This window comes from Gracilinanus agilis, chromosome 1, assembly GCF_016433145.1.
Source record: "Gracilinanus agilis isolate LMUSP501 chromosome 1, AgileGrace, whole genome shotgun sequence".
In the NCBI taxonomy this organism is placed as follows: domain Eukaryota; kingdom Metazoa; phylum Chordata; class Mammalia; order Didelphimorphia; family Didelphidae; genus Gracilinanus; species Gracilinanus agilis.
The window spans coordinates 406,570,770-406,595,225 of NC_058130.1; the positions used below are offsets into that span (position 1 = coordinate 406,570,770).

The 24,456-nt window shown below is 32.6% G+C and overlaps 1 protein-coding gene across 2 annotated transcripts in view; it reads right to left on the reverse strand.

The window, feature by feature from the left end:
* C1H18orf25 (chromosome 1 C18orf25 homolog) overlaps positions 1–24,456 on the reverse strand; it is a 42,926-nt gene that overhangs the window by 12,955 nt on the left and 5,515 nt on the right. Inside the window, exon 2 of one of the 2 annotated variants that reach the window (XM_044657833.1) lies at positions 6,090–6,272. The exons of the other annotated variant lie outside the window; for it this stretch is intronic. Coding sequence (XP_044513768.1) covers positions 6,090–6,272 — 183 coding nt within the window. The remainder of the gene's footprint in view (positions 1–6,089; positions 6,273–24,456) is intronic. 2 annotated transcript variants of the gene reach the window in all.

A 24,456-nucleotide genomic window follows, 5' to 3' on the forward strand; every position in this document is an offset into this window, starting at 1 on the left:
AAGGAAGGAAGGAAGGAAGGAAGGAAGGAAGGAAGGAAGGAAGGAAGGAAGGAAGGAAGGAAGGAAGGAAGGAAGGAAGGAAGGAAGGAAGGAAGGAATATTTATTTTATTTATTACAATTAGTATATTAATACCATTAAAAAACAGGGAGGATGGAATGAAGGAAGGAAGGGAGGGAGGGGCAGTATAAAATATCATGGGATATAAAACTAAGATTCAAATTATTCATTTTATCTATGGGAACTTGGGCTTCCAGACTGTTAACAAAACACAAAGGAAACTAATTTTTAAAAACTCTTTATCTTTTGTCTTAGAATCAATAAATACTAAGTATCAATTTCAAGATAGAAGAATGATGAGGGCTAGTTAATGGAGGTTAAGTGACTTGCCCAGGGTCACATAGCTAGGAAGTGTTTGAGGAGAACCCAGGATCTCCTATTTCCAGGCCTAACTATCCACTGAGCCACCCAGCTGTCCCTGAAACTCTTAATATTAATGTTATGATCTCAAAGGGCTAAAACTGGTACTACAGGTCCCATGAATATAATAGCTTCACTAAGAAAAAGTATTTACTATGAACAGACTCCCAAAATTCACATTGCCTACTATTTCCTGGGAAGCAAAGGAGTAGCTTCCAGAAAAATCACTGAGGTATAACTCTGTAAAAACAACAGATAACTTATAACAAACACGGATCACTTGGCAATTCTTTCTCCTAGATTTTTCTTGCAACAGGAAAAAAAGAGGGGAAAAATCCGACAGTTTTCAGTGCTGCTTTTACTCCCAGATCCAGTCATACAAGAAACTGGTCATGAAACTTCCTATTTGATGGAATAATTAGGGGAACATGTTGGTGATCCTGTTAAACACGGTCCTATCTATTGTTTACATTTTAAATACATGTTGAAAAATTTAATTATGATAGTAGTAAACCCAGGTCAAACATAAAAGACTACATTTGGGGGGGGGGATCTAATATGCCACACTAATTTATCTGTAACTGTGACTTTATAATGACATTTGAAAAACATCATATCCTTTAACATGCTTATAACCCCTATAATTCAGCCAGCATAAATGGAGTAACCAGTCAATCCACCCAGCACATAAAAATTACAAATCAAACCTGCCACATTTGGTTCAGCTAAACTTGTGCAACTCAGTAAAAATGATAACTGGAAAAAGGAAGACTCTGTTGTTTTTTTGGTGGTTAGCATGTTTTTATTTTTTATCAAAGACAATCAGTAACAAGATAAAATAAGGTGAATCAAACAAGTGCTCAGAGATAAAAATGTGAAAACTCAAATATTCTGGAAAATGCTGGGGCCCTTACAGACAAGGTTTATGAGCTAGTCTGCCACATTTCCAGCATTAAGGCAAGGAAGATGTGTCATATGATGATAAGACAGCTGGGATCTGCTCCAGGCCTGGGAGATGCTATTTCTCCATAATGGGACATCAATTGTATTCATAAAGAGTCAGGGATGTAGCCTCACTCCCATTTGCTTTCAGCTATTTTGGAGTCACAGTCTACAGGTTCTTCCTTTCACTGAGACCCTCTTAATGTCATGTCAAAATTTTTTTAAGGACTTTCTATGCAAGCCCTACTCCTCTCTGGCCTCTTTATTGGCTCCCTCGTGGTTTCATGGGAGCCCATTGGCAAATGAGATGTCTAGAACAAGCAGGGAAGTCAAAAATTCTAAAATGTTCTCTGAGACACTGCCAGTGGTGATGGTAGTCTTCTCCAGCTCTGATGCAAGAATCAAGCCTGCAGAGAAAGAAGTGTAAATACCACAATTATCATATATTAAACTGTATAATAAACCAAGAGGTAATATTTAGCTATGACGACAGCTGGCTGTCTCTGTTTAGGCTCTTTGTACTGACTATACACATCTTTGGAAAGACAGTTCCCCTAATTTCAACAATTATCAGAAAATTCTACATTTTTGTTTTCCCATGAGGGACCTTTTTCAACTTTTATTAAAAAGTCAGGACAGATAGTTATTATAGGAAGAATAATCACTGAAGAATGGCAACTAGATTACATGTGAAAATTATTTTCTCAAAAACAAAAGGATAAATTTAAATATCTTAAGATTTTCAAGTCTACTAGGAAAAGGCCAAACCTACTTGTTAGGTATTTTCTAAATTCCATTCTCTCTCTTTTTTTTTAAACAGCAAAAAATTCAGAGAAAAGAGATAGGGTTTTTTTTTGTTTTTATTTTTTAGTATCATTTGCTCTGCTTTATCATCACTTGGCACAAAGCATTAAAAATATTTCAGAATGATGTAATCATTTAGGGTTTGCAGAAAGGATTTTTAAAGGAGAAAACTCTTAAATACTAGTTAGAAATTCTAGCTATATAATATTATAATATTATACTTCTAATAACCCATCAAATTATACTTAACATTCTTTGTTTTAGAAAAAAAATACTATTGATGTGCCTGAATCTTTTGAACAGCAATATCCAAAAAACATGACTCGGTACACATCAGAAAGATCATTTATCAAAAACAGATTAATAGGAAGCAGGCAATCAACCTGGAAAGCACCGTCCCAAAAAATATATTACAAAGAATTACTCTTCCTGAGAGTCAGAATCATCCATAGGGTTTTAAATATGATGGGTGTTATCAAAGACAGGGCAATAAGCTGACTAAAAGCAGCCTTCATAGGAAAGTTAAGTCTCAACATCATTAGTGATCTAATATTGGCCTAGAAATAGGAATCTAAGGCTTAGTGTATCCTACTACTTCACACATGTGACAAGAAGGAAAGAGCAAATCTTTGTACTTCAATTTATTCATTTTTAAGAATAGGAACAACAATTTTCTTCTATCTCCCTATAATAAAGATGTTGGGGGAATAAATTAAAATATAAACAGAAATGTATATGTATATGTATATGTATACACACACACATTCTTGAATACTTCTGAGGTCTCTAAGTTCAATTACTAGGACAAAAAAAGTTTGACTATAAGTCCCAAGAGCTTCAAAAGAATCCACCCTCATCTTTTCCCATTCTTCCTAACCATTCAAATAAATAACTAAAGCTTCCTACAGTGAATTGCTGGTGGCTATAGTAAAAAGGAAAGATTTTCAGACAGACTAATGTATTTAACAAAAGAAATGAATCCCCAAGTACAATGGCAAATCTATCCCAGTCAATTTACTACTGTTTTTAGGAACAGCAACAAGCAAGAAAAAGGAAACAAGTAGTAAATAGTAGTACCTGAATGGTCCAATTCCTTTGATGACTAGTGGCTGGCCTGACTTCTACTTCATTTTCCTTAATTTGTTGCTGATTTAGTTGTTTGTCTTGGTTTCAGTGCCGTCCACTTGGGTCCCAGTACATCAACTCTTTTATGAGAATGGGTAGGTTATTCTGATCTCACTGAGGTGGTAACTACCTCAGAGAATAACTGCTCCAATTTTAAGATTATGGATATGCAATCCAGGTTGCAAGGTTTAACCCAAGGTAGTCTTTTTTTTTTTTAATTGAAACTTTAATAGCTTTTTGAGATCCAGGTTCACATTCAGATATCAAGAGGCCATTTGACTCTTAAAATATCATATTTTTAGGTCTAAAATTACAAGGTAAAACAGGAACAAACATATAATGTATTTATCCTTACATTACAGCATGATTGATATGCTCTAAAATGAATGGGCTTATTTTCTGTTGTCATAATTTGAAAGCACAGGTAAACTTGTATCTCAAAGTCACAATAGTGTTGGTGGGTACTAGAATAGCACTGAGGGGAAAAAATGGCCCTGAAATTAGGGGTAGAAAAGGTGGGGCAAAAAATGTTAAAACTGTGATAATGACTGAATTCTCTGATCTAATCTAAGCTCTAAAAAAAATTCATGTTGGAATGTGAGTGAACTTTGAAACTATTTAAACTAAATGCTATCTGAAGTTATAATGTAGGTGCTAAATACAAATAATAAAAAAATTTTTAGTCTTGAAAATTCTAAATATTATCAAGGAATTCTAGTTAAATGAAATTCCACACTAACTGTGGTATAACACTTTTTAATTATAAAGATTTCACTACAGATTTCCTCTTAATTGAAAGAGTAGGGAAAATTCTAAAATGAGGTGCTATTGGCAATTTAAGTTCAGTAATAAGAAATCATCCTTCAAATGATTAAGCCAAAAACATAGATGATTAGATTAAATAAATAATTTACATGAATACAAACTGCATTAAACAATATATGAATAAATCCTGTAGTTTATTCCCCATACCTAAGATAATGGCAGTAAAGTCAATTGCCTTACATTTGTGTAATGCTTTACACTTTTCAAAATGCTTTCTTACATTACCTAATTCACAATCCATAAAACAATGTAGTTAGGTAACATAATTATTGCTACCCATTTTACAAATGGACAGACTGATGCTCAGAGAAGCTAAGGTAAATTCCTTAAATTCCTTAACCAAAGACTTGATACTAAGGCATAATCTCTTGCCTCCTAATCCAAAGCTCTTCCAAAAAAAAAAAAAACAAAAAAAACTTAAAACTAGTTCAAATATAGTAAACCTCAATTTAAGTACAAAAGAGAAGTTTAGGAAAGAAAACACTTACAAGTTAAATTTTTAAGAAAAAAAGGTCCCCGTGACAATCTTCTTTTCATCTCTTTTTACAGTTTCTAAAAATTTCAGTCCCGGCAATATACAACATAAAAGAGATTGTGTTCTAAACATGCAATTATAAATTCACTATTTAGAAACTTTTATTTCCCATATAAATTATAATTTATTATTATATTATATATTATATAAATATATTATAATTACAATTATAAATGATGATTGAATTCCCAGGTTAGCCTACAAAAGCCCAGTTAGCTTATTAAGTAATATAAATGTATAATGAAAAATAGTTGAATTCAACAATATGTACATAATACATAAAATATGTATGAAGTATCACATATGTGCAAGGCACTAAATTGGGCACCAGGGAAGGTTACAAAGACGAAAATGACAAGAAGCCCTGCTCTTGAGCTTACATTCTACAATACTGTTCATTAAGAATTTCTTAGCAGTACAGAAAATGAAATTATTCAACAAAGTTTTCTTTATCTAAAATAACAGTGCTGAGAAAAATCACATTTTCTTTTTTTTATTCTTTACCCTCTGTCTTAGAATCAATACTACGTAAAGATTCCAAGGCAAAACAGTGGTAAGGGCTAGGCAATGAGGATTAAGTGATTTGCCCAGGATTATACAGTTAGGAAGTATCTGAGGCCAGATTTGAGCCCAGGATTTCCCATTTCCAGACTTGGCTTTCTATCCACTGAGCCACCTAGCTGCCCACACATCCACTTTTAAGAAAGGAGAAGGTAAATGGAAGGAGGTTTACTGTCATTCAAACCTTAGGGCTTTCCTCTCTTTGGTATCCCTAATGAATTGACCTTATCAGTCATGGAATTAGGGCTCTTTCTGGGTCCATGATTAGAATAAGAGGGAGAAAGAGAAAGGGGTGAAGATGAGGGAATTTTCTATTCTTCACAGATAATCCAACAAGAACTAGAGAAGAATAGTAGAAAAAAATTAAAATTGGATATATATATATTTGTAGGAAAGGCTTCATGCAGGTGACTAATGGGATCTGTAAGCACTGAAAGATGGAAGGATTGAAATCTAGTATATTCACAATCCTCCAAGGAAATGGAGAGGAAAGCTGTCTACAGCAAGTGGTTTCTGGGCTTAAGAAATAATTATCTTCAGAGTAGACAAGGCAGAATTACAGTTCATGGTCTAAGGAGAAGTGTCTTAACCTGGATCACACAGTGATTAAGTGAGAGTCAGAACTCAAATCTAGATCCTTTGGTTCCAAATTCAAGGATATTTTGCTACCACACTATCCTGATAGAATTCCCAAATGCCTTCACAAATCTAAGTTACACAATACTCTATCTTATCTTGGTCAGATATTTACTACTACCTAATAAAAATATATCTGACTTGACCCATTCTGTTCTTTAGGCAGGTTATAACTAAAAGAAAAATTATTGCCAGGACACATGCATGTCATGGCATCAGAGAAGTGGTTAAAGTTGACCAACCTGCCTCAGCATTCAGTTCCTCTAGAAGCCCGCTGGTCTTCCAGGTAGCTCCTGTATCCTGGCTTCCTACAGAATTACTGTGCTCTTGAACTACTGCAGCCGCCAATAAATTGTCCACATTTACCACTTCTGGGTCAGAGTTGGTGTCAGATATATCATAATGAGCTACAATTGAAGGTCCATCTGGGAAAGAAAGAAAATGTATACTGTATCTATATGTGGGGAGAAAAATATTCCTGAAAACAAAGCAAAACAAAACAAACAAAAAAAAAAAAACAGAAGAGCTTTCTAAATGTCAGTTTCCTTTTACTATCTTATCTTATTTGCTGTAGAAGAGTTGTCCTTCATACAACTAAAATTTAAACAAAATGAGATACTAGAAAGGTGCCCTAAGCTTACAAAGATGTATAACATCAGAACAAGGAAAAATGTTCATTCAAAGATTGTACCGAACAATGTTACATTTAATTCTTTTCACTATGCTAAAGAATAAAATATTAAGAATAAGAGGAATGATTTTACTCCATATAAGATGAAAATGAACTTTCATGGAGACTTTTTAAAAGTATAAAATCGATATAAACCATTAACAAGAAAAATTACATTTTAAAAAATTGATTTGAGAGTATTTAACTTTCGATGGATTACACTAATCAAAGCTCTAGCTTTGCAAGAAAAAGGATATGGGAATGTTCCTTAAATAACATTCATGAAGCATATACACACCAAAGTTTGAAATATATGAAATCACAGAAGTTTCTAAAACACAGTGAACAAACACTACACAAGAGCAATTCATGAACTACTAATCTATTCTAAGCAATGTACTGCAACAACAAAATGTTTATATATCTACAATGTAAATCTATTTTCAAAATCAATATATTTGCAATATCCATTTTCGGGATTTTATTTTGAAATATTGAAAATGGAGACCACATTGTGCAAAAAAAGTGGTTTTTTTTCCTTTGATCAAATGACAGTCTATTCTTCAAATAAATAATGGGTAATTTGTGAATTGTCAGAGAAAGCAACAAAATAGAAATCACACTGAAAGATGTTCAGATATTCAGAATTCAGATATTCAAAATGAAGGGAAGAAAGAGATCCTTCCCATTCTAACTGGCATTCCTGAAAACAATTACTGAAGTACATTCCAAAGTGAGTATACTCCAGCAGTCCATGCTAAAATAACTCACTATTCAGGTACATAAATAAAAATATAAAAATAAAAACAGTGGCCATGGTCCTCTTAACAACAACGCTTAAACTAAAAAATTTCCTTAAGAAAACAAGGAACAAAGCAAAATAAAAACTAAAAAACTGGATCATAAATTTAGAGTCTGCAGTGGTTTTAGAGGTCCTCTAGTCTAACCTCTTCATTTTGTAGATAAGGAACTCTGGCTGAAAAACATCAAGAGACTTGTCCAAAGTATTCATTATTAAATTATTATTAAGTATGAGAACCCATATTTGAACTCAATTTCCTCTGACTACTCCAAAACAATGCTCTTTCCACTGTGCTATCTTGCTTCTGATCATACAAAATCCCATAACACTAAATTCCACCAGATTCAGAATAAAATGGACATAAAAGGATGCCATTTGTTAAAGGCAATATGCAACAAGCCTAAAAATGTCTCCATAAGAGATATTTTGTCATCCTACAAATGGATATTGTAACAACCACCAACTTTTCAAAGAGAAACAAAGTTCAACTAATCGGTAAAATATGAAAAGAAGTTATTTTCTCAATATTGGTATGTAATTTTTTTATAAATTGGCCACTGAAGGGAAAAAGGAACAATACTTTTTTTGGTCTTTGTTCCTCCAGCATAGTCCCACAGATTAATGGAATAATGTTACAAACATCAAAAAAATTTTTAAACCCAACATAAAAGTAAATTTGTAATTAGATGCCAGCATATAAAGCGCGAACATGCCACAATATGAAATTCTGACGATTAGATATAAAATGAATGTAGATATTACTTAATTAGAAAAATGATCATCATTCCCCCAAAAGGGGGAGATTAATTTTATCAGAAACCTTTTAAAATCAGATTGTTAAGGAATGATGCATGGTTTTATTGAAGAGTATGTACTTTAATCTAAATTTAAAAGACTAGAGCATGATAATTTTTGTAAAGGAAATAAAGCAGCACTGCTTGATATCTTTCATAATATTATCGTCAGAGTTCAAAAAATATATATATATATGATATGTACATATATATATATACACACTCACACACACATATATCAATATACTAATCTCTTTTAAAAACACATTTGAGTGCAGAAGATACGAGGGTCAAGTACAATATTGACTAATTGACAACATTTTTTGGAAAAGAACTGATTTTAAGCTATTTAGTTCTTTTCAATGAACTTTTTCAGTGAATGGGTTTTTAATTATTTTGCCAATATTACTGAGACAAAACTCATCAAAATTTACACAGATCTAGAAATGTCAAATTAGATTTAAACATAGCCATTATCAGTCAAAGTCAAAATTGTACCACTCCTACATGTATAATCATGCAAAAAATATATATAATAAATGTATATACATGCAGAGTGATATTTCTTATCACCTACCCATGGAAATAACTTGTGTGAAAGTCTTCTTCAGTAGGAAATACAAGCATAAACTTGTTATCTGTAGCTCCACTCTTGTATCTTCCACACTTCCAAACAGCACACCTTATAACTTAGCTTAAATTTAGTATACATTATAAACAAAAATAGCAACATTTTTTCATATTCTTGCATTCCATGACAGTAATAAATTTGATCACTAACCACAATTTTAGTTTCCAAAAAGCTCAAACAATTAAGTGATCAATACTTTTACAATCTTCCAATAAAGAAATTGGCTTTTCAAATTTATCTTTCCAATATGAATTTGAAATTCATTGTCTTTGTGTGCCAGGGTCAAAGTAAAATTATTATCAATAAATATTGGCTTCAGCATGATGGTGGTTCATCCATATTATAGTGTACAAATCTAATATCCTAGAGTAATTTATCTGCTTTTGAAAAAGACAACAACAATTCTGAAACCACGAAGGTGTTAAGGCAGTTAATTTGAGATATTTATGCTGTCAGTTTAAACCTACTCATGTGACTATATTAAATAATGAAAAGAGATAACCTCTTTTCTACATCTGTTTATTTCTCTGAGCTGCAAGGGGAAAAAACCATATCACAACTTACGAAGGAATCAATTTTCACAAGAAATGTTCAGATGAAGATTTACTAAGATATATTTCTCATTTTATGAAATAAGTCATTGAGAGTAAAAGTCAGTGCTTGTTCTATATTCAATGTATCTACTCTATCTTTTCACTCATGTTTTGAATTTTAGCATCTGTCAATACCTTAATTTTTTAAAGCGGATTTTTGCCCCCTTATATCCATTATCTACCAATATCTCTAGCAAAGAAATGACCATTAACAAGATTTTTTCAGGGATATTATTTTAGTTTGTAAATTATCTAGTTTCCTTGCTTCTCCTGCTCTTTATTATAGAAGGACTTTTGGATACTTCCCTACTATTAATTATCCTTCACCATAAGAAGGACAAAGGAAATAAAATATTTTGATTCATAATTGACTTCTTTTTAATAGCTTCATTAAAAAAAAAAAAGCTGCATGGGGCAAAGGATTTCTAACCTTTCTGATAATATAAATCCTGAGGATTATTTATCATCTACTAGCAGAAAGTAGAATTGTTAAGTGATTTCCCATAAAATACTGTAACTCCTATTATTTTCCCTTTGTTTCCCCCTCTATTCCCCATATGAAACCACCAAAAAATATTTCCTTCTCCTTGTGTATCTTAATATTAGCATCCATTTTATTTTCTCTTACTCAAATTTGAGTTCTCTGATCTAGTCTAACAATATTCTTTCATAAAAATCATTTTCAACAATATTACAATTCTCAATATAATATATTCTAAATAATAAAATATTCTCAAATATAAGCTTTTCTAATATTGTGGACTTCACTTTTCAAATCATTAGTTTTCTTAAGGACATGAAAACCAGCTTGAGTCAAGCAGAAAAGAAATAAGCTATGTCAATTTATCTTTACTTGGACATTCAATTCTTGAATAAAACATTGGTTTCAACTTTTATTTTCATTTTATCTTTCCTATCAAGGAGAATAATTTTCAAATTAAAGAAATAGAGGGTGAAAACTGCAGAGAAATCTGTATCAGCTTTGATTTTTTAAAAGATGACTTTTAACAAGTAAAGCTAACCAAAAATGCAATTAGCTGCTTTCCCCAGGGAATGAGCTCCCAAATACTGGGGATCTTCAAATGGAGATTGGATAACCTCTTGTTAGAGATATTGTAGCAAAAAAACTAACAGGGAAAATTAGATGATCTCCAAGGTTCCTGAGTTTATGGGTAGGATTCTTAGAAAATGGAACAAAGATTTAAGAAGGATTTGAAACCCAAAATAAACGAAGAGAACAAAGAATGACCCTCAATAAATTCAAGTCACTTGGTTTAGATAATTTGGACCTTAAGATATGAAAAAGACTAACTAAGGTAAATTATTAGTAGTACACTCTGGATAACTATATGTTGTAGCCTGGAGACAGATAAAACACTCTATAATTTTCAAAAAAGGCTGATTTTGTAAACTGTATCAATAAGCAAGACAGCAATTCCTAGAAAAAATTCCAGAAAGGATTATTTTTGAAGGGGTGATTTGTAAACACTTATTAAAAAATAATTACCAAAAGCCAGAACATTGAGAATGTCATGATAGAATAACTGTTTTTTTTTCTTGACAAAGTTAATAAACTAATATATCAGGGAATGCCAAAGATAATGCCTACGTGGGTCACAACAAGAAACTGTTATCTTTATGGACAAGATGAAGATAAGTAGATGAAATAATAGTACAGTTAGACATATTCAAAACTGACTCAATGACTAAATCTGGAGCATTGCTAATGAAATACAGAGTATTGCTAATGCATGTCAACCTGGAAGGAGCTTTCTAGTGCTTGGCTCCACTGTGTTCAACAATTTAACAATGAATTGGAGGAAGGTCTAGATCCGATTTATGAATTCTGTAATGTTGAAAAGAATGAACAATACAGTGGATATTCTGGATCAATAGGAGATCTAAAAACATCACAATAGTCTATAAAAATGAACTAAAACTACCCAAGATGAACTATTATGGAGATTAATGCAAAAGTCTTATAATTGGTTTCAAAAAATAGCACAAGAACAGAATGAAAAAAGTTTGACTAAGCATTTGTGTAAATAAAGTCTCGTGATTTTGGATGGTTCCAACCACAACATCAATGAACAGAAAGTGAACAATAAAAAATGTAATCTTAGACCACAATAGTAAGAAGCAAAGTAGCCAAAAGAGGATGGCAAGAGTACCACTGCACAATGTGTTTTGGTGAGACCATCTCTAGGTTATTATGCTCAGTTCTGGGTACCAAAAGTTCCACCACAAAAATTGGCTAGGGTAGTGAAGGGAACTAAAATTGGACTATATAAGCAAAATTGCAATATAACAATAAATTGAAGGAATTGGTATGAAAGGACTGGGTAGAAGTGGTTGGAAAGGAGATATCAATCAATAGAAAAATATTTATTAAGTGCCTGCTATGTGCCAGGTACTGGCCTATGCTCTAGGGGTACAAAAAGAGGCAAAAGCATAATCTGCCTTCAAATGTCTGTTAAGTGTAGTAAAAAGACACTTAACCAGCAGGCACACAGGACCAGAGTTAGGGAAAGGAAATTTTGGACCAATATAAAATGTTTCCTAATAATTAGAAGTGTCCAGAAATAGAATGGCTCCATTATTGTATTTCTCAAACTAAGGCTGGATAATCACTAACAGATATGATAGTTGGGATTCACAATTCAAATAGCGGATTATATTATGCTGGATAACTTCTGAGGTGTTTTTATACTATGGGGATCTATGATTAAATTCTTGATTCAGAAATACTCATTGTTAAATATAAGTGCAAAATATTTCACCAAATAGAAATCTTATTACTTATTCTTTTGCATTATCAGTCTCTAAAGCTTCTCTTACAGCAAGGTAATTTTGTTTAACAGCCTATACAGATTATGCTTGCCTCCAAGATACTACTAGAAATTTCTTTTTTTATTTTCTCCCTTCAACATAAAGATTCTAAGTTTCTTGGAATATAAACCAAAGTCCAAATTCTCATTCTGCCCCAGTGCCTTCAATCAATAGGAATTTGCTGTAGTTGAATAAGTGATAGTGAGGGAACTGATAAAGATAATGTCATGGTAAATGGAAACACAGAAAAAACTTTCAATATTCAAAGGTCACAGTCCTCTTCACTCCTACCATCCTTGCCCACACATAAGAGGAAGGGGAAGGAAAACCTGTACTACTACAGTTGCTGCTCCTCTCCCAGGACCTATTTTCTAGATTCTCACCTCACAATTCCCTGTAGCCCCACTTCTCATACACTGTCCTGCTTCACAAATTCTCTGGCCCAAACCACAGCAACTAACCACAATCAACTAATAGTTAGTGCAATACTCTCCCTTGTGAGTGTGGTAGATTAGCAGAAACAAATCTTCAAAAGCCAACTGCCAAGACTGCAAGTTGGGGAAATGATTCCTAACATAGTAAGTTAAATTTTTTATTTTACTTTCCTAAAGAAATATTGCTACATATGGTTAATAGTGTCTATAGTATAACTTAATATAGAATCTACCAGAGACTATCTTCTTCTCCTTCTACTACTACTATTTTTGTAGCCTGGCTTGGGAACTTAAACATAAGATTTAACATTGTTTCATTCAGTATTTGTTGAACTTATATCATGCACAAGTTGCCCTCTGATTGGGGGGGCAGGGAGCACAAAAAGAACATGTCATATTTTTCTATTCTTAAAGCTTACTATGGGAAAATGGTTTTAGAGTTTAAAAGTACTAACAAACTTTTGAAACAGATTGTTTATAAACTGTGGGTATTAAAAAACTGACAACTATAATTTTACAGTTACTGGAAGCATAAAATTTAGTAAAAGTATTTAGCATTACATATCAAGATACCAATTTTTGCCAGTGAAATATTAAGTTTAGAAAACAAGGGCTGATATCAGAAGGAAAATGCATCTTTTTCCTTTGCTACAAATATCATTCATGTCAAGAAAGAAAAAACTAAATCTGGGAATGCCAGATCATTCTTAAAAAGAAGAATTATACTAAATCCAAAGTCTTGAAAAGGTGGAATAACATAAACTGAGGTCAATTAGACAAAAATGTCAAAGCCTATCATACCCAGGAAAAAAAAATCTTCTCTGTGACAGATTTTGGAAATATACACAAAAACCAATGTATATTTATTTTCTCAGAACTGCACCATAAAGCCAACTTAGTAAAATGATAAACTATTACATGAACAAATAAAGGGACAAGATTTCAAAAAATGAAATATGGCAATATATATGTATATATTTCCCCTAAATAATAATAAGATTACTATATCATTCAATATACTTTGGGGAATTAAATAAATCAATTCAATTTATTACTTTGTACTGCACCCAACTCACAAGTTTTACTTGGAAGTAAAATAAACTGCTACAGGAATGAAATGTTCTAAGGCACTCAAAGCTCTGAAGCCATATACTACAATGGCAAATTAGAAATACCAGTAAAACAATTATGCCGAAATGAGATTTTCAGAAAGCTGTTTTACAAGTTTTAAAAGATCATGGTACGATTTTAATTAAGCAACAAAATACTGAAAATGTTCAAAGTAATTTGAGTGAAGGAACAAGAATAAGAAGTTGTCATTTTAGTCTACACTAATTAAGAGGTGATATGGGGGGGGGGGAACAGAGAACTAGGTTTGGATTTCAAAATAGATGAGAAAATAAGAAACAGGTATCAGCAGATTCTAAAGAAATCTAGTTATTCTGAAAAGCCATATCTAGGTAGCCAAGAGAATCTATTTCTCCTCAAATAGGATCTATGCTTTGAAGAATTCATTGTTTTTAAACACATCCTGTTATTACTGGAACAAAACAAACAGGCTATTGCAAGGGGGGAGGAGACAAAGGAGACTACATAAACTGAACAATTGAAAAAGGAAGGCCTTAGAATTACCTTAAAACCAGGTCAGATAGTGTGAATTATCCCATGAATTTACACTAGTTAAAGAGCTTTTAGTCATCTTATGCTAATTAAGATTTATTCATCACAACTTTTCATCACCACTAAAAGAAGTTTGCCATATTATGATTCAGCTTAATTTTGCCAAATAATTATACTTAATATGAAGTTTTCTAAGCTTTAGTCTAAATTGAATGAAGGAAAAAATAATCCCTGCTTTCTAACAATATGTCTAAATCATCTACTCATTATTGTCAGATAGTGGTGCCAAAGTCAGCTTCTACCATTTGAAACAAAAGCAAATGCATTTTTAAGAAGCTTAACCATTGTTGTCAAAACATGTATCACTATTGGGGGCAGCTGGGTAGCTCAGTGGATTGAGAGCCAGGCCTAGAGACAGGAGGTCCTAGGTTCAAATCCGGCCTCAGACACTTCCCAGCTGTGTCACTTGACCCCCATTGCCTACCCTTACCAATCTTCCACCTATAAGTCAATACACAGAAGTTAAGGGTTTAAAAAAATTTTTTTTTAAATTAAAAAAAAAAAAGTCCAATATTCAAGAATTGTACCAAAAGTATTCATTAAAATCTATTACATAAAATACAAAACTGACTGATTTACTTTACAAGTCAAGAACACAAGTCTTTAAAAGTTGAACATGAATTAATTATTGCCATAGAAATGAATTAAAATATAGAATATTACCCTTGATATAAATGTATTAACAAGAATCATTTAATCACATTTTATATTTATTTAACTCTAGATCACAGTAGTTACAATTCAAATGTACAAGGTTAGTTTGGCAAAGGATACAGACTGAAAATACAGTAAGGAAAAGGAATAGTCCAATAACATTCTCCCTAAAATATTAAAATTGAATGTAAATAGAACTTCATTACTGAAGAAAATAATCTTGATTGTTGCCTTCATTTTGTAGAAACCTGTTATGCTATAGTAACATCACATTAAATATATTTTGATGATTGGATGGATTCAAGCTTGATTTATACTTTCTACCACCATTAACTTTAATGTATTTGAAGGTATTCAAAGAGAAGCCAAGAAAAGGGAATCTGTTCATAAACTCTCTGGGTATCTGATGACTAGATTAAGTCTAATTTGCCTTCTAATACTTATCTCAATTGCTTTTTTTTTTCTTTATTTTAAACCCTTAACTTCTGTGTATTTGACTTATAGGTGGAAGAGTGGTAAGGGTAGGGAATGGGGGGTCAAGTGACTTGCCCAGGGTCACACAGCTGGGAAGTGTCTGAGGCCAGCTTTGAACCTAGGACCTCCCGTCTCTAGGCCTGGCTCTCAATCCACTGAGCTACCCAGCTGCCCCCTTCTCAATTGCTTTTAAAGAAGTTTTGAATATATTTCTAAAGGGAATTCATCTGTGAATCAATTCTGAAATACCAGTTATACCAAAAAAAATTTTAACCACAATTGCCTGTGTAGTAGTTTGAGCTACATACAATATGTCCCAAAAGTCATAGTGCAGCTTTAAGCCTTAAAAGTTAAATCCATATATAATTTAGAGGTAGGTAGATGGTGCAGTTACCATAGTACTGAGCCTATAATCAGGAAGATCTGAGTTCAAATCTGGCCTCAGACACTGGGCAAGTCACTTAATCTTGTTTGTCAATTTCCTCATCCATAAAATGAGCTAGTGAGGGAAATTGCAAACCATTCCAGTATCTTTGTCAAGAAAACCCCAAATGGGGTCACAAAGACTTGGAACCAAATGAACAAAAATACATATAATTTAAAAGAATGATAAGATATGTGCAATTTATATGGACTAACAATACCTATCGGGCTCAAAAAAATTACCAACTCTACCCTGTGAAAGGCACTCTAACAGGACAACAGAAACAATATTGAATTTAGTGTCAGAGCATCTCATTTCAAATTCTGCTATTGTGCCACTTGCTGTTTGCATGGGCAAGTCATTTAACTTATCTAGTTCCTTGTTTGTAAAATGAGAGGTTGTCAGAGAGACATCCTATGTATTCCAAATCTAAGATACTGTGATCGAGTGCTGGCACCTAACCCCCCTCCTACTGTAAAAAGTTACTCCTCTCCAACTGGACCATTTCAATATTGAATATGAAAGTTGGGAATACAAGATAAAAAGACAAATTAAGCGACTGTTCTGTTTTACAAAGAAATTTGCATTAGGATACATTAAATAAAAGGGCAAGAAATGAGCCTTTATTAAGCACCTACTATGTGCCAACTGCTTTACAAATATCTCATTTGATCCTTGCAACAACCCTGTGAGGTAGATGTTGATATTATCTCTACAGCTGAAAAAACTTGAGGGCAGCAGTTAAATGACTTGCCCAGGGTCACAGAGGAAGCATCTGAGGTTAGATTTTAGCTCAGACCTTCCTGATTCTAACCCAGTACTCTACTCACTGTGCTATCTAGCTGCTTCTAATTCTATTTATAAATTATTTCTTTTATATATTTGGTCTCATACAATTTTTCAGAAATGAATCATTAGGTAAACCATGTTTGAAGATGTGCTAAATCTATTTGCAAGATGAAGAAAACTCAGTAAGCCTGAAATTAAATTTTAATTCTTCAACCTCAAGAAATATATTTAGCCAGGCTGGGGTATGGCATGGATAACAGACTTGATCATGGTATCACTCAAATAAATGAGATTTTAGGCAAAGATATTAGCTCATACCAACAAGAAAGCTTGTAATTAGTCTGATATATTTTTTACATTTTAAAATCTGTGGTCAAAGGAATGACCTGGACCTATCAGATTGTGTACAACTAATTCTACTGCACAGTGTCTATATGGACCACAAAAAAGAAACTGGAGCAAAATCAACTAAAGGGGGGAGTGGAGGATGTGCAGCTGATGGCTCAGTGTACTGAGAGTCAAGTCTAGAGTCTTGGGTTTGAATCTGACCTCGTACACGTCCTACCTGTGTGATCCTAGGCAAGTCACTTAATTTCCATTGCCTAGCCCTTAGTGTTCTTCCCTCTTGGAACCAATATGCAGTAACAATTCTAAGACAGAAGGTAAGGATTATTTTTTAAAAAATAATAAGGAGGTATGCTCCTTCTTCATATTTTCTATTCAACTTTTCACTGTGGTTTACAAAGAAAATATCTCAGTAAATCTGATAAATGAAATCAGATTAGCTCAAAGAAATATTTGGATGTAACTAGAAAATTAATAGGCTATGTTTAAATATGTATTAGCTTCCTATTGCAACGCTCACATCTCTTAAAAACTTTAGGTTGTTTAAATGCTCTTTTCAGGAAATTTACTCATGCTAAATTTATGATCAAAGGAAATCCTCTTAAAAATGTGAAAACCTTCATGATTATAATATAGTTCAAGTAAACCAGCATTTTGCTAGTCATATGTGCCATCAAAAGCATTATATTAATTTCTTTTTTTTATCCTGAAGAAACTAAAAGGATTTTAGGAGACTGGGCCTGTGATTTTATTGGTGTGGGGGATCTTCCCAGTGCCTTTACCAATGCAGATCAGCAACTGTGAGCAAGGATTTTTTACCTTTCTTTGTATCTCCAAACACAGAAAGTTCCTTGCCCATAGTAGACACTTAATAAATGCTTGATTGACTTTCTGCAAGTTATAGTTTTTGAAGAACTGCTTGAGGTACTGAGACATTAAGTGATATGCCCAGAGTCACACAACCAGCATGTATCAGAGTTCTGATCTGAACTGTCACCTTGACTTCATTTATAATTATTGTTATTTTTGTACTTACATAGTACCTTGCAAATTATTTGTTATTCCTTGACACAGGTAAATCTGAAAAAGACAGGCAAAGGCTCTAAAGTCCAGAACAGAATTCATGGACATAACAAAACAGCTGAAAGATCAGAAGTAGTATTAATGGAATTCTCATATTCTGTTCTGAGGAGTGGGTCAATTTTTCCCAAAAGAAACTATGCATGAGTAAAAGCCACAAAACCTTTTTAAAATATATCAGAGGGATAGATTTGCTTATTTATTTACCTAAGAAGGTAAAATGAAAACAAGCAATGCTTATCTGAATACTGCTCTAAAATTATCTGAAACTACAAGATATTTTCCTTCTGGTGATCTAGAAAATAGCAAAATGATGAGTGAAAATGTAGTCCTGTTCACCTTTGGTAAAAGGAAATTCAGAGGAAGTGCTTTTATGTCATTAATCTGAAAGCTATACTTTTATCTTTTTCTCTCCAAATGAGCCTAGATTTAGAAGCCCTAATTTGGAATCTCCTAATTTGTCCATTTATATTAGAAACTCCTTAATCCTATGGACCCTGCTAATTCACGAAGCACTGCTTTAAAATACTTTTTAGGTTGGCTCACCTCAATAAATTTAAGTGTTGTATATACTTATGTCAGCTAATTTAGGTAAATACATATACAAGATATAACTATAAAATAATAAAATTGTAGTTTTAAACATCCATGGGTGCACCACCCCTTGGCAGGATGTGCATATAGAAGGTTACCCTTCTTCCAATAATACTGCCACTGCTCAAAGCACATTTAATATGTTCCCAGAATTGGAAAAGTATAACTCTCTCTTAAGACATATTCTTTTTCTGACCAATGATAGTCCACCTTCAAATACAAATCTACCTTCAAAGAATGTAGCTTTGCCACCTGTAAGGATATATGAAACAACGTGGCCAAGTGACTAAGGGCAAATTTCAGAGGGAGTTCTCAAGATACTTTAGACATCAGTGAATTAAGTATGGCCTACCAAAGGACCTCATTTCCAAGGTGACACTTATTTGGATGTATATAAGTTTTCTCATTTGTTCCTCTAAAATCATATTCTGTACTTAGAAATAGACAATATTCACTATTACTTCAAGCTGCTATCATCCCTTCCCCACAAATGATGAATTACTGTTTTCTTATACATCAAAATCTTTAAATTATGTAAACTTGTTCTAAGAGGATGTTTAAATCAATCTTGATAAAGAAACAATACTTCTAAAGATAAATAAAGCAAGTATATACTACACATACTCAGAGGTATAAAATTTCCAGTTGAATCTGCAGAAATGATATAAAATATCAACTATAATTTGTAAGACAGTTCTTCAAAGAAAGATTTCTACAAAATTAACAATTCCCTGAGGATAGAAATCATTATTTCAATGATATGCTTTCAATTTCATCACTTATTTTTTCTGGGGCACATGGCAAAAAATTAAATTCAGACTAATAATTCGACAACTACTCTAATATATTCCTTGTAAAATTTGAGTTGGGTTTTTAAGGTATTTCTAAAACATACATAAATTAAATCTTCTAAAATGAATGGCTTTCAGAATCATTTTGATTTTCTTGTTACAGTCAAAGGATTATCAGAAAACTGATATACTAGACAGTTTACGTGAACCAGGCAAAAATCATCTTGTGGCTTGCATCTTTTGGGGGGAAAAAATTCATCATGTCATCAAAGATACTATAGCATGGTCATTTTTATCCTTTCCTCTCCTAGAAAAATAAGCTGCTACTAAATGAAACAATTGTCTGACATATTTTTCCAATAAAATGCTCTTGAATTCTGTATGTACCCATAAAGGAGAAAAAGGGAAAGTATGGGAATAGGATTTTATTCACAAATACTTCAATCAAAACTAGATTAATTTAAAAGCTTGAAGGAAGGGGAGTTTTTCCCTAAAACTGGACCTTATAGGATAACAGTCAGAATAGAGCACATTTCTAACATTTAAGAGAATATTCCCAAAGTAGAATGATATGAAGGAAATAGCATCTAAATTTCAACTTTAAAATGTACTAAAAAACAAATGCTATCTTACAAAGTTATATTTTAGAGTGAATAATGAATCTCTGAAGCTGTCACATGTTTTTTTTTGTTTTTTTAAACCCTTACCTTCTGACTTAGGCAGAAGGGTGGTAAGGGTAGGCAATGGGGGTCAAGTGACTTGCACAGGGTCACACGGCTGGGAAGTAGCTGAAGCCAAATTTGAACCTAGGACCTCCCGTCTCTAGGCCTGGCTCTCAATCCACTGAGCTACCCAGCTGCCCTCATCACATGTATTTCTGATTTTGCCCTATTTCAAGTTATAATTATGTAAAATATGGTGACTAGTTTCAGCCCAATCAAAAAATCAAGGGCAAATTTGAATAATGTGACCGTTTCAGGAGGGTTCATTATTTGCACTAATGAGAGTTAACAGTACTTTTAATCGGAGGACCACAGAAATAGCCCATTGTGAAGAGCAGAGTCATTGTAGAGACATGACTTCACTTTTGGAATTTCCAAATAGCATTCATAGATCACAAAAAATGGAAAGAGAATGAACCCAGAAATAACAATCCATCCATAGGAGAATGACCAAAAGATGATGGGCTCCAATATCAACCATATGAAGACATGATAAAGGAAGTTAGGACAGAGAGCCTGCAAAAGAAAAGACTCACGCAACACAAAATAACAGACCTCACATATATGTAAGGATTGTCAGACAGAAAAAGAGATATGATTGTTTTATTTGGCCATAGAAGATAAAGCAATAGGTAGAAGGCAAATTTAGGTTTGATGTTAACAAAAAGCTTCCTAACAATCAGAGTTGCCCAAAAGTGGAATGGGCTGCCTTCAGGAGGTAGTGGGTCCCTCCTCAATCACTGGAGGCCTTCAAGTGGACCACTTCAGGATGTTGTAGACAGGATAATTAACTGTTTGGATTTGAACACCCTTAGTCGCTGAGATTCTTCTAAGTTTGTTTATCAAAATAATATTCTTTAAAATAGTAACATGTTAAGATATATTCAAGGCACAGTAAGCAAAATTGATCAGGTTTTTAAAATTACATCAATTAAATGTTTCTGCTACAAAGTTATCCTAATATTAAACTTTTCAAATGAGAAAAAGTCAAGACCTATTTTTGAAAGGTAAAAAGTTATATAATGTTCTAGGGGGTGTGGCAGGTTCCCATTAATTAAACTGTTAGAACTGCTTTGTTTTTTTTAAGTTCCTTTCCCCTTTTTGCTAAAACTTTCACTACTATATCTAAACATTGTTATAGTGGGAGCTACACAGTACTTATGAGCTTCATTTAATACAAAAAAATTACTCCTACTTAAATACCAAAGAAAAGTATTAAGACTTATTTTTAAGAAACATTCCATCCACTCCATTTAACTCTGTGTTTTCTAACAATGCAAAGAAACCAGATGATCATACCAAATCCAATGTAACAATGGTACTATTCATTATATGCAAAATCAATCAACAAATCAGGTCAATAATACTAAGCAACTACTTACTTGGTTCAAGTCTACATGTCAGTCTTTCTTTTGTAAAATGCTTAAAAGTTTTATTTTTAGAAATAAAAAATATTTCAGAACATGCTTAATAGGTCAAACATTAGGTGATATACCAAAAAAACAAAAATAACAACAACAAAAAAACCATACAACTGTTTAAAGCAGCTTGTGCAGACGTGGAAAAGTCAGTAGTTGTTAACATGCTGAAAAAATTTAATTTGCTTTACCTCTAAAAATTTATACATAATAAAAGCTATTATATTCTAAAAACTTCCCTGAAAAATCTCAGTATCACCTGAGAATACACTAAATTTTAGCCATACCAAAACCAGTTATTTTTTAAATTTACCTACAACTATAAATACTTAAAATATAGTTTAAAATAACATACATCGTATAATTTTTAGGGAAATGTACATATAATTTAATTCAAAGGGCTGTGTAGTTTACATTGAAAAATCCATACCTAAAATTATATGAGAAACTAGCAGCAGGTTACCTGAACTCTTTTTAAAATTCTATCCCTATTATCAAAAATTATCTATAGGAAATCTTTCACATAGGCATTTTATAAAAAAATATTAAATTTTTAATCTTTCTCAACTTGTTTTAATTTCAACGGATGTTTCTTGACTCCTTTGCATTCTCTGAGAACAATTATAAAAGAACAAAGCTTATCGCCTGTAAAATTTAAGAGGTTAAAGAGGTCTTATATCTCAAGTTTCCACCTTTCCTACCCATTTCAATCTCAGTTCTCATGTTCAAAACTTTTGACAAATGAAGGAGGTAGCTACATGGGAAGGGTAGAAGAAATCACAAAGTTATTTTTCAATTTGAAACCACCAAAAAAATGAAAATGAGAGAAAACAGTTTGGGCAGGAAGTATATTAAAAACATTAACTTTCTAGGTTTAATTTACAAACTGCAAATAAATGCTCTGGATTTCAACACAGAAAATAATTTTCTTTTGACTTCATTCTAAACACAATCTGTTGGCAGGTTCTAAACTAAGTTCACAAATTATAATGATCTAGGAAACAAACTCCAAATAGAACCTGTCTATTCATCTCTCAATTTCTAAAATACATAATTAAGACATTCCTCAAATCACAACTGAAACTTTATCATCCATTAAAATATCCTCCAAAGTTGATTAACTATATTTAAACGTATATATACTTGATATAATTTTTAAGAATGAGCTAAAGAATAATTTTCATGGCTAAACCAAAAAAATTACACAAACAGAAAAAAAGAGAACTATTGGTAAAGGCCCAAAATAATTTATTCCTATTATACACTTTCTCCTTTTTTAAACATCAATATTTTCAATGTGTCTATTCATAAAAACTTGAAAAATAAAAATCAGTCTTTTGGAATCTTGTATATTCTAGTAATATCTACCATGGCATAATAATTTAAACTTGTGATAAGCCACCGCAATTACTGTAATGTGCCCTACAGAGGTTCTAATGTGTGTATATGTTTATATCTATGGGTTACTAATTCCAAGTCTAATAAAACTAAATTCAAATAATAGATCACTTAGTTAACTGACCATTACATTTAAAAGTACCTATTAGTAAATGAGATTTTTAATTAGACTACTCTAAAAAGATCATGGAAAAATGTATGCATTTAGGTCAGAATATAATTGTAGCCCGCAAAAATTTAGTAAAAGTTACCTAGCTTCTGCTTTGAATCCTTAAAGATACACATTCATCTAGATACCAATATAAGACACAATCACTTTTTTCTAAATAGAAGTCAAGATTTTTGAAGGAAGTGATTGTTGTTTTGTTCATTCATCTTTTGGCCTCCTAGAGCACCTAGAAGGTACTCAATATTTGATGAATGAATTTGGTACTTTTTCCTTCATGTGAATGTGTTACTTTAATTATGTAGCAATGGAATTTACAAAATACTACTGAATAAAAATGAGTGATTAAATGGTACATGGATTAATGGAACATCAAATTGTCATGCACATTCATTACTTATACAACCTTTGAGGTAAGATTATTTTATATGATCTGCCAAATTGGAATAAGGAGAGGAACAATGATGTTTAGGGAAGTTTAAACTGCAGAATGTAAGTACAAATAAATATATATGTAATTATCAAATGCTCAATACCATTTGGGTGCAATGGGATTCCTTAAGTGTTGAAATGTTAAATTTCCCTATAATTTTTGGCATGCAAAATGCATACAGATGAATATTTTTCTATTATAGTATAATAAACATAACTAATGTTACAAGAATATATAACAAGGATTCAAGATTATATCTGACCAAACTTTGGTGATTTTTTGTTTGTTTTGCTTATTATTAGCACATAAAATTTTTCTTAAAATAAAACATTTATTATTATTGTATTTAAAAACATAAAAGGGAAAAAGAACTCATAGGGAGAAAAAGTATGTTGTGTGTTTTTTTTTTAACATAATCCAAAGAAGCTTTTAAGACTTATTTTAAGTCTGAGACTGATTCAAATCATGCTCTGCAATATTTCCATTTTCTGAAAAGTTAGTTGGAAAATTGTTATTAAAAGTCGTCGGAAACTCTAACGTAGTATCAATATTTTGACAGCTCACATAAGAAGTGAAGGGCTGCTGTGGAAGAACGTGGTTCTCAGGGATCTGTATAGATGCACCTGATTGAGTGGTAGGGGGAATTCTTTGGCCAACTAGTTGCATTTTAGGTTCCCTGGGTTCCAGTTGCTGCTTGCTTTCTTCCTCAGTGTCCAGGCGAGTTAGCTTTTCTATCCACATGCGAAATTTCTCCTCTGTCTGCCTCTGCATCTCGGCAAAGCAGTTCATGGCCTCTTCCAGGACATTGCCTATGCAGTTCCTATCCCACACGGTGCCCCTGTCAAGCAATCCTGGAATTTCCCTGGTCGCTCCTCCAGATCCCCCAGC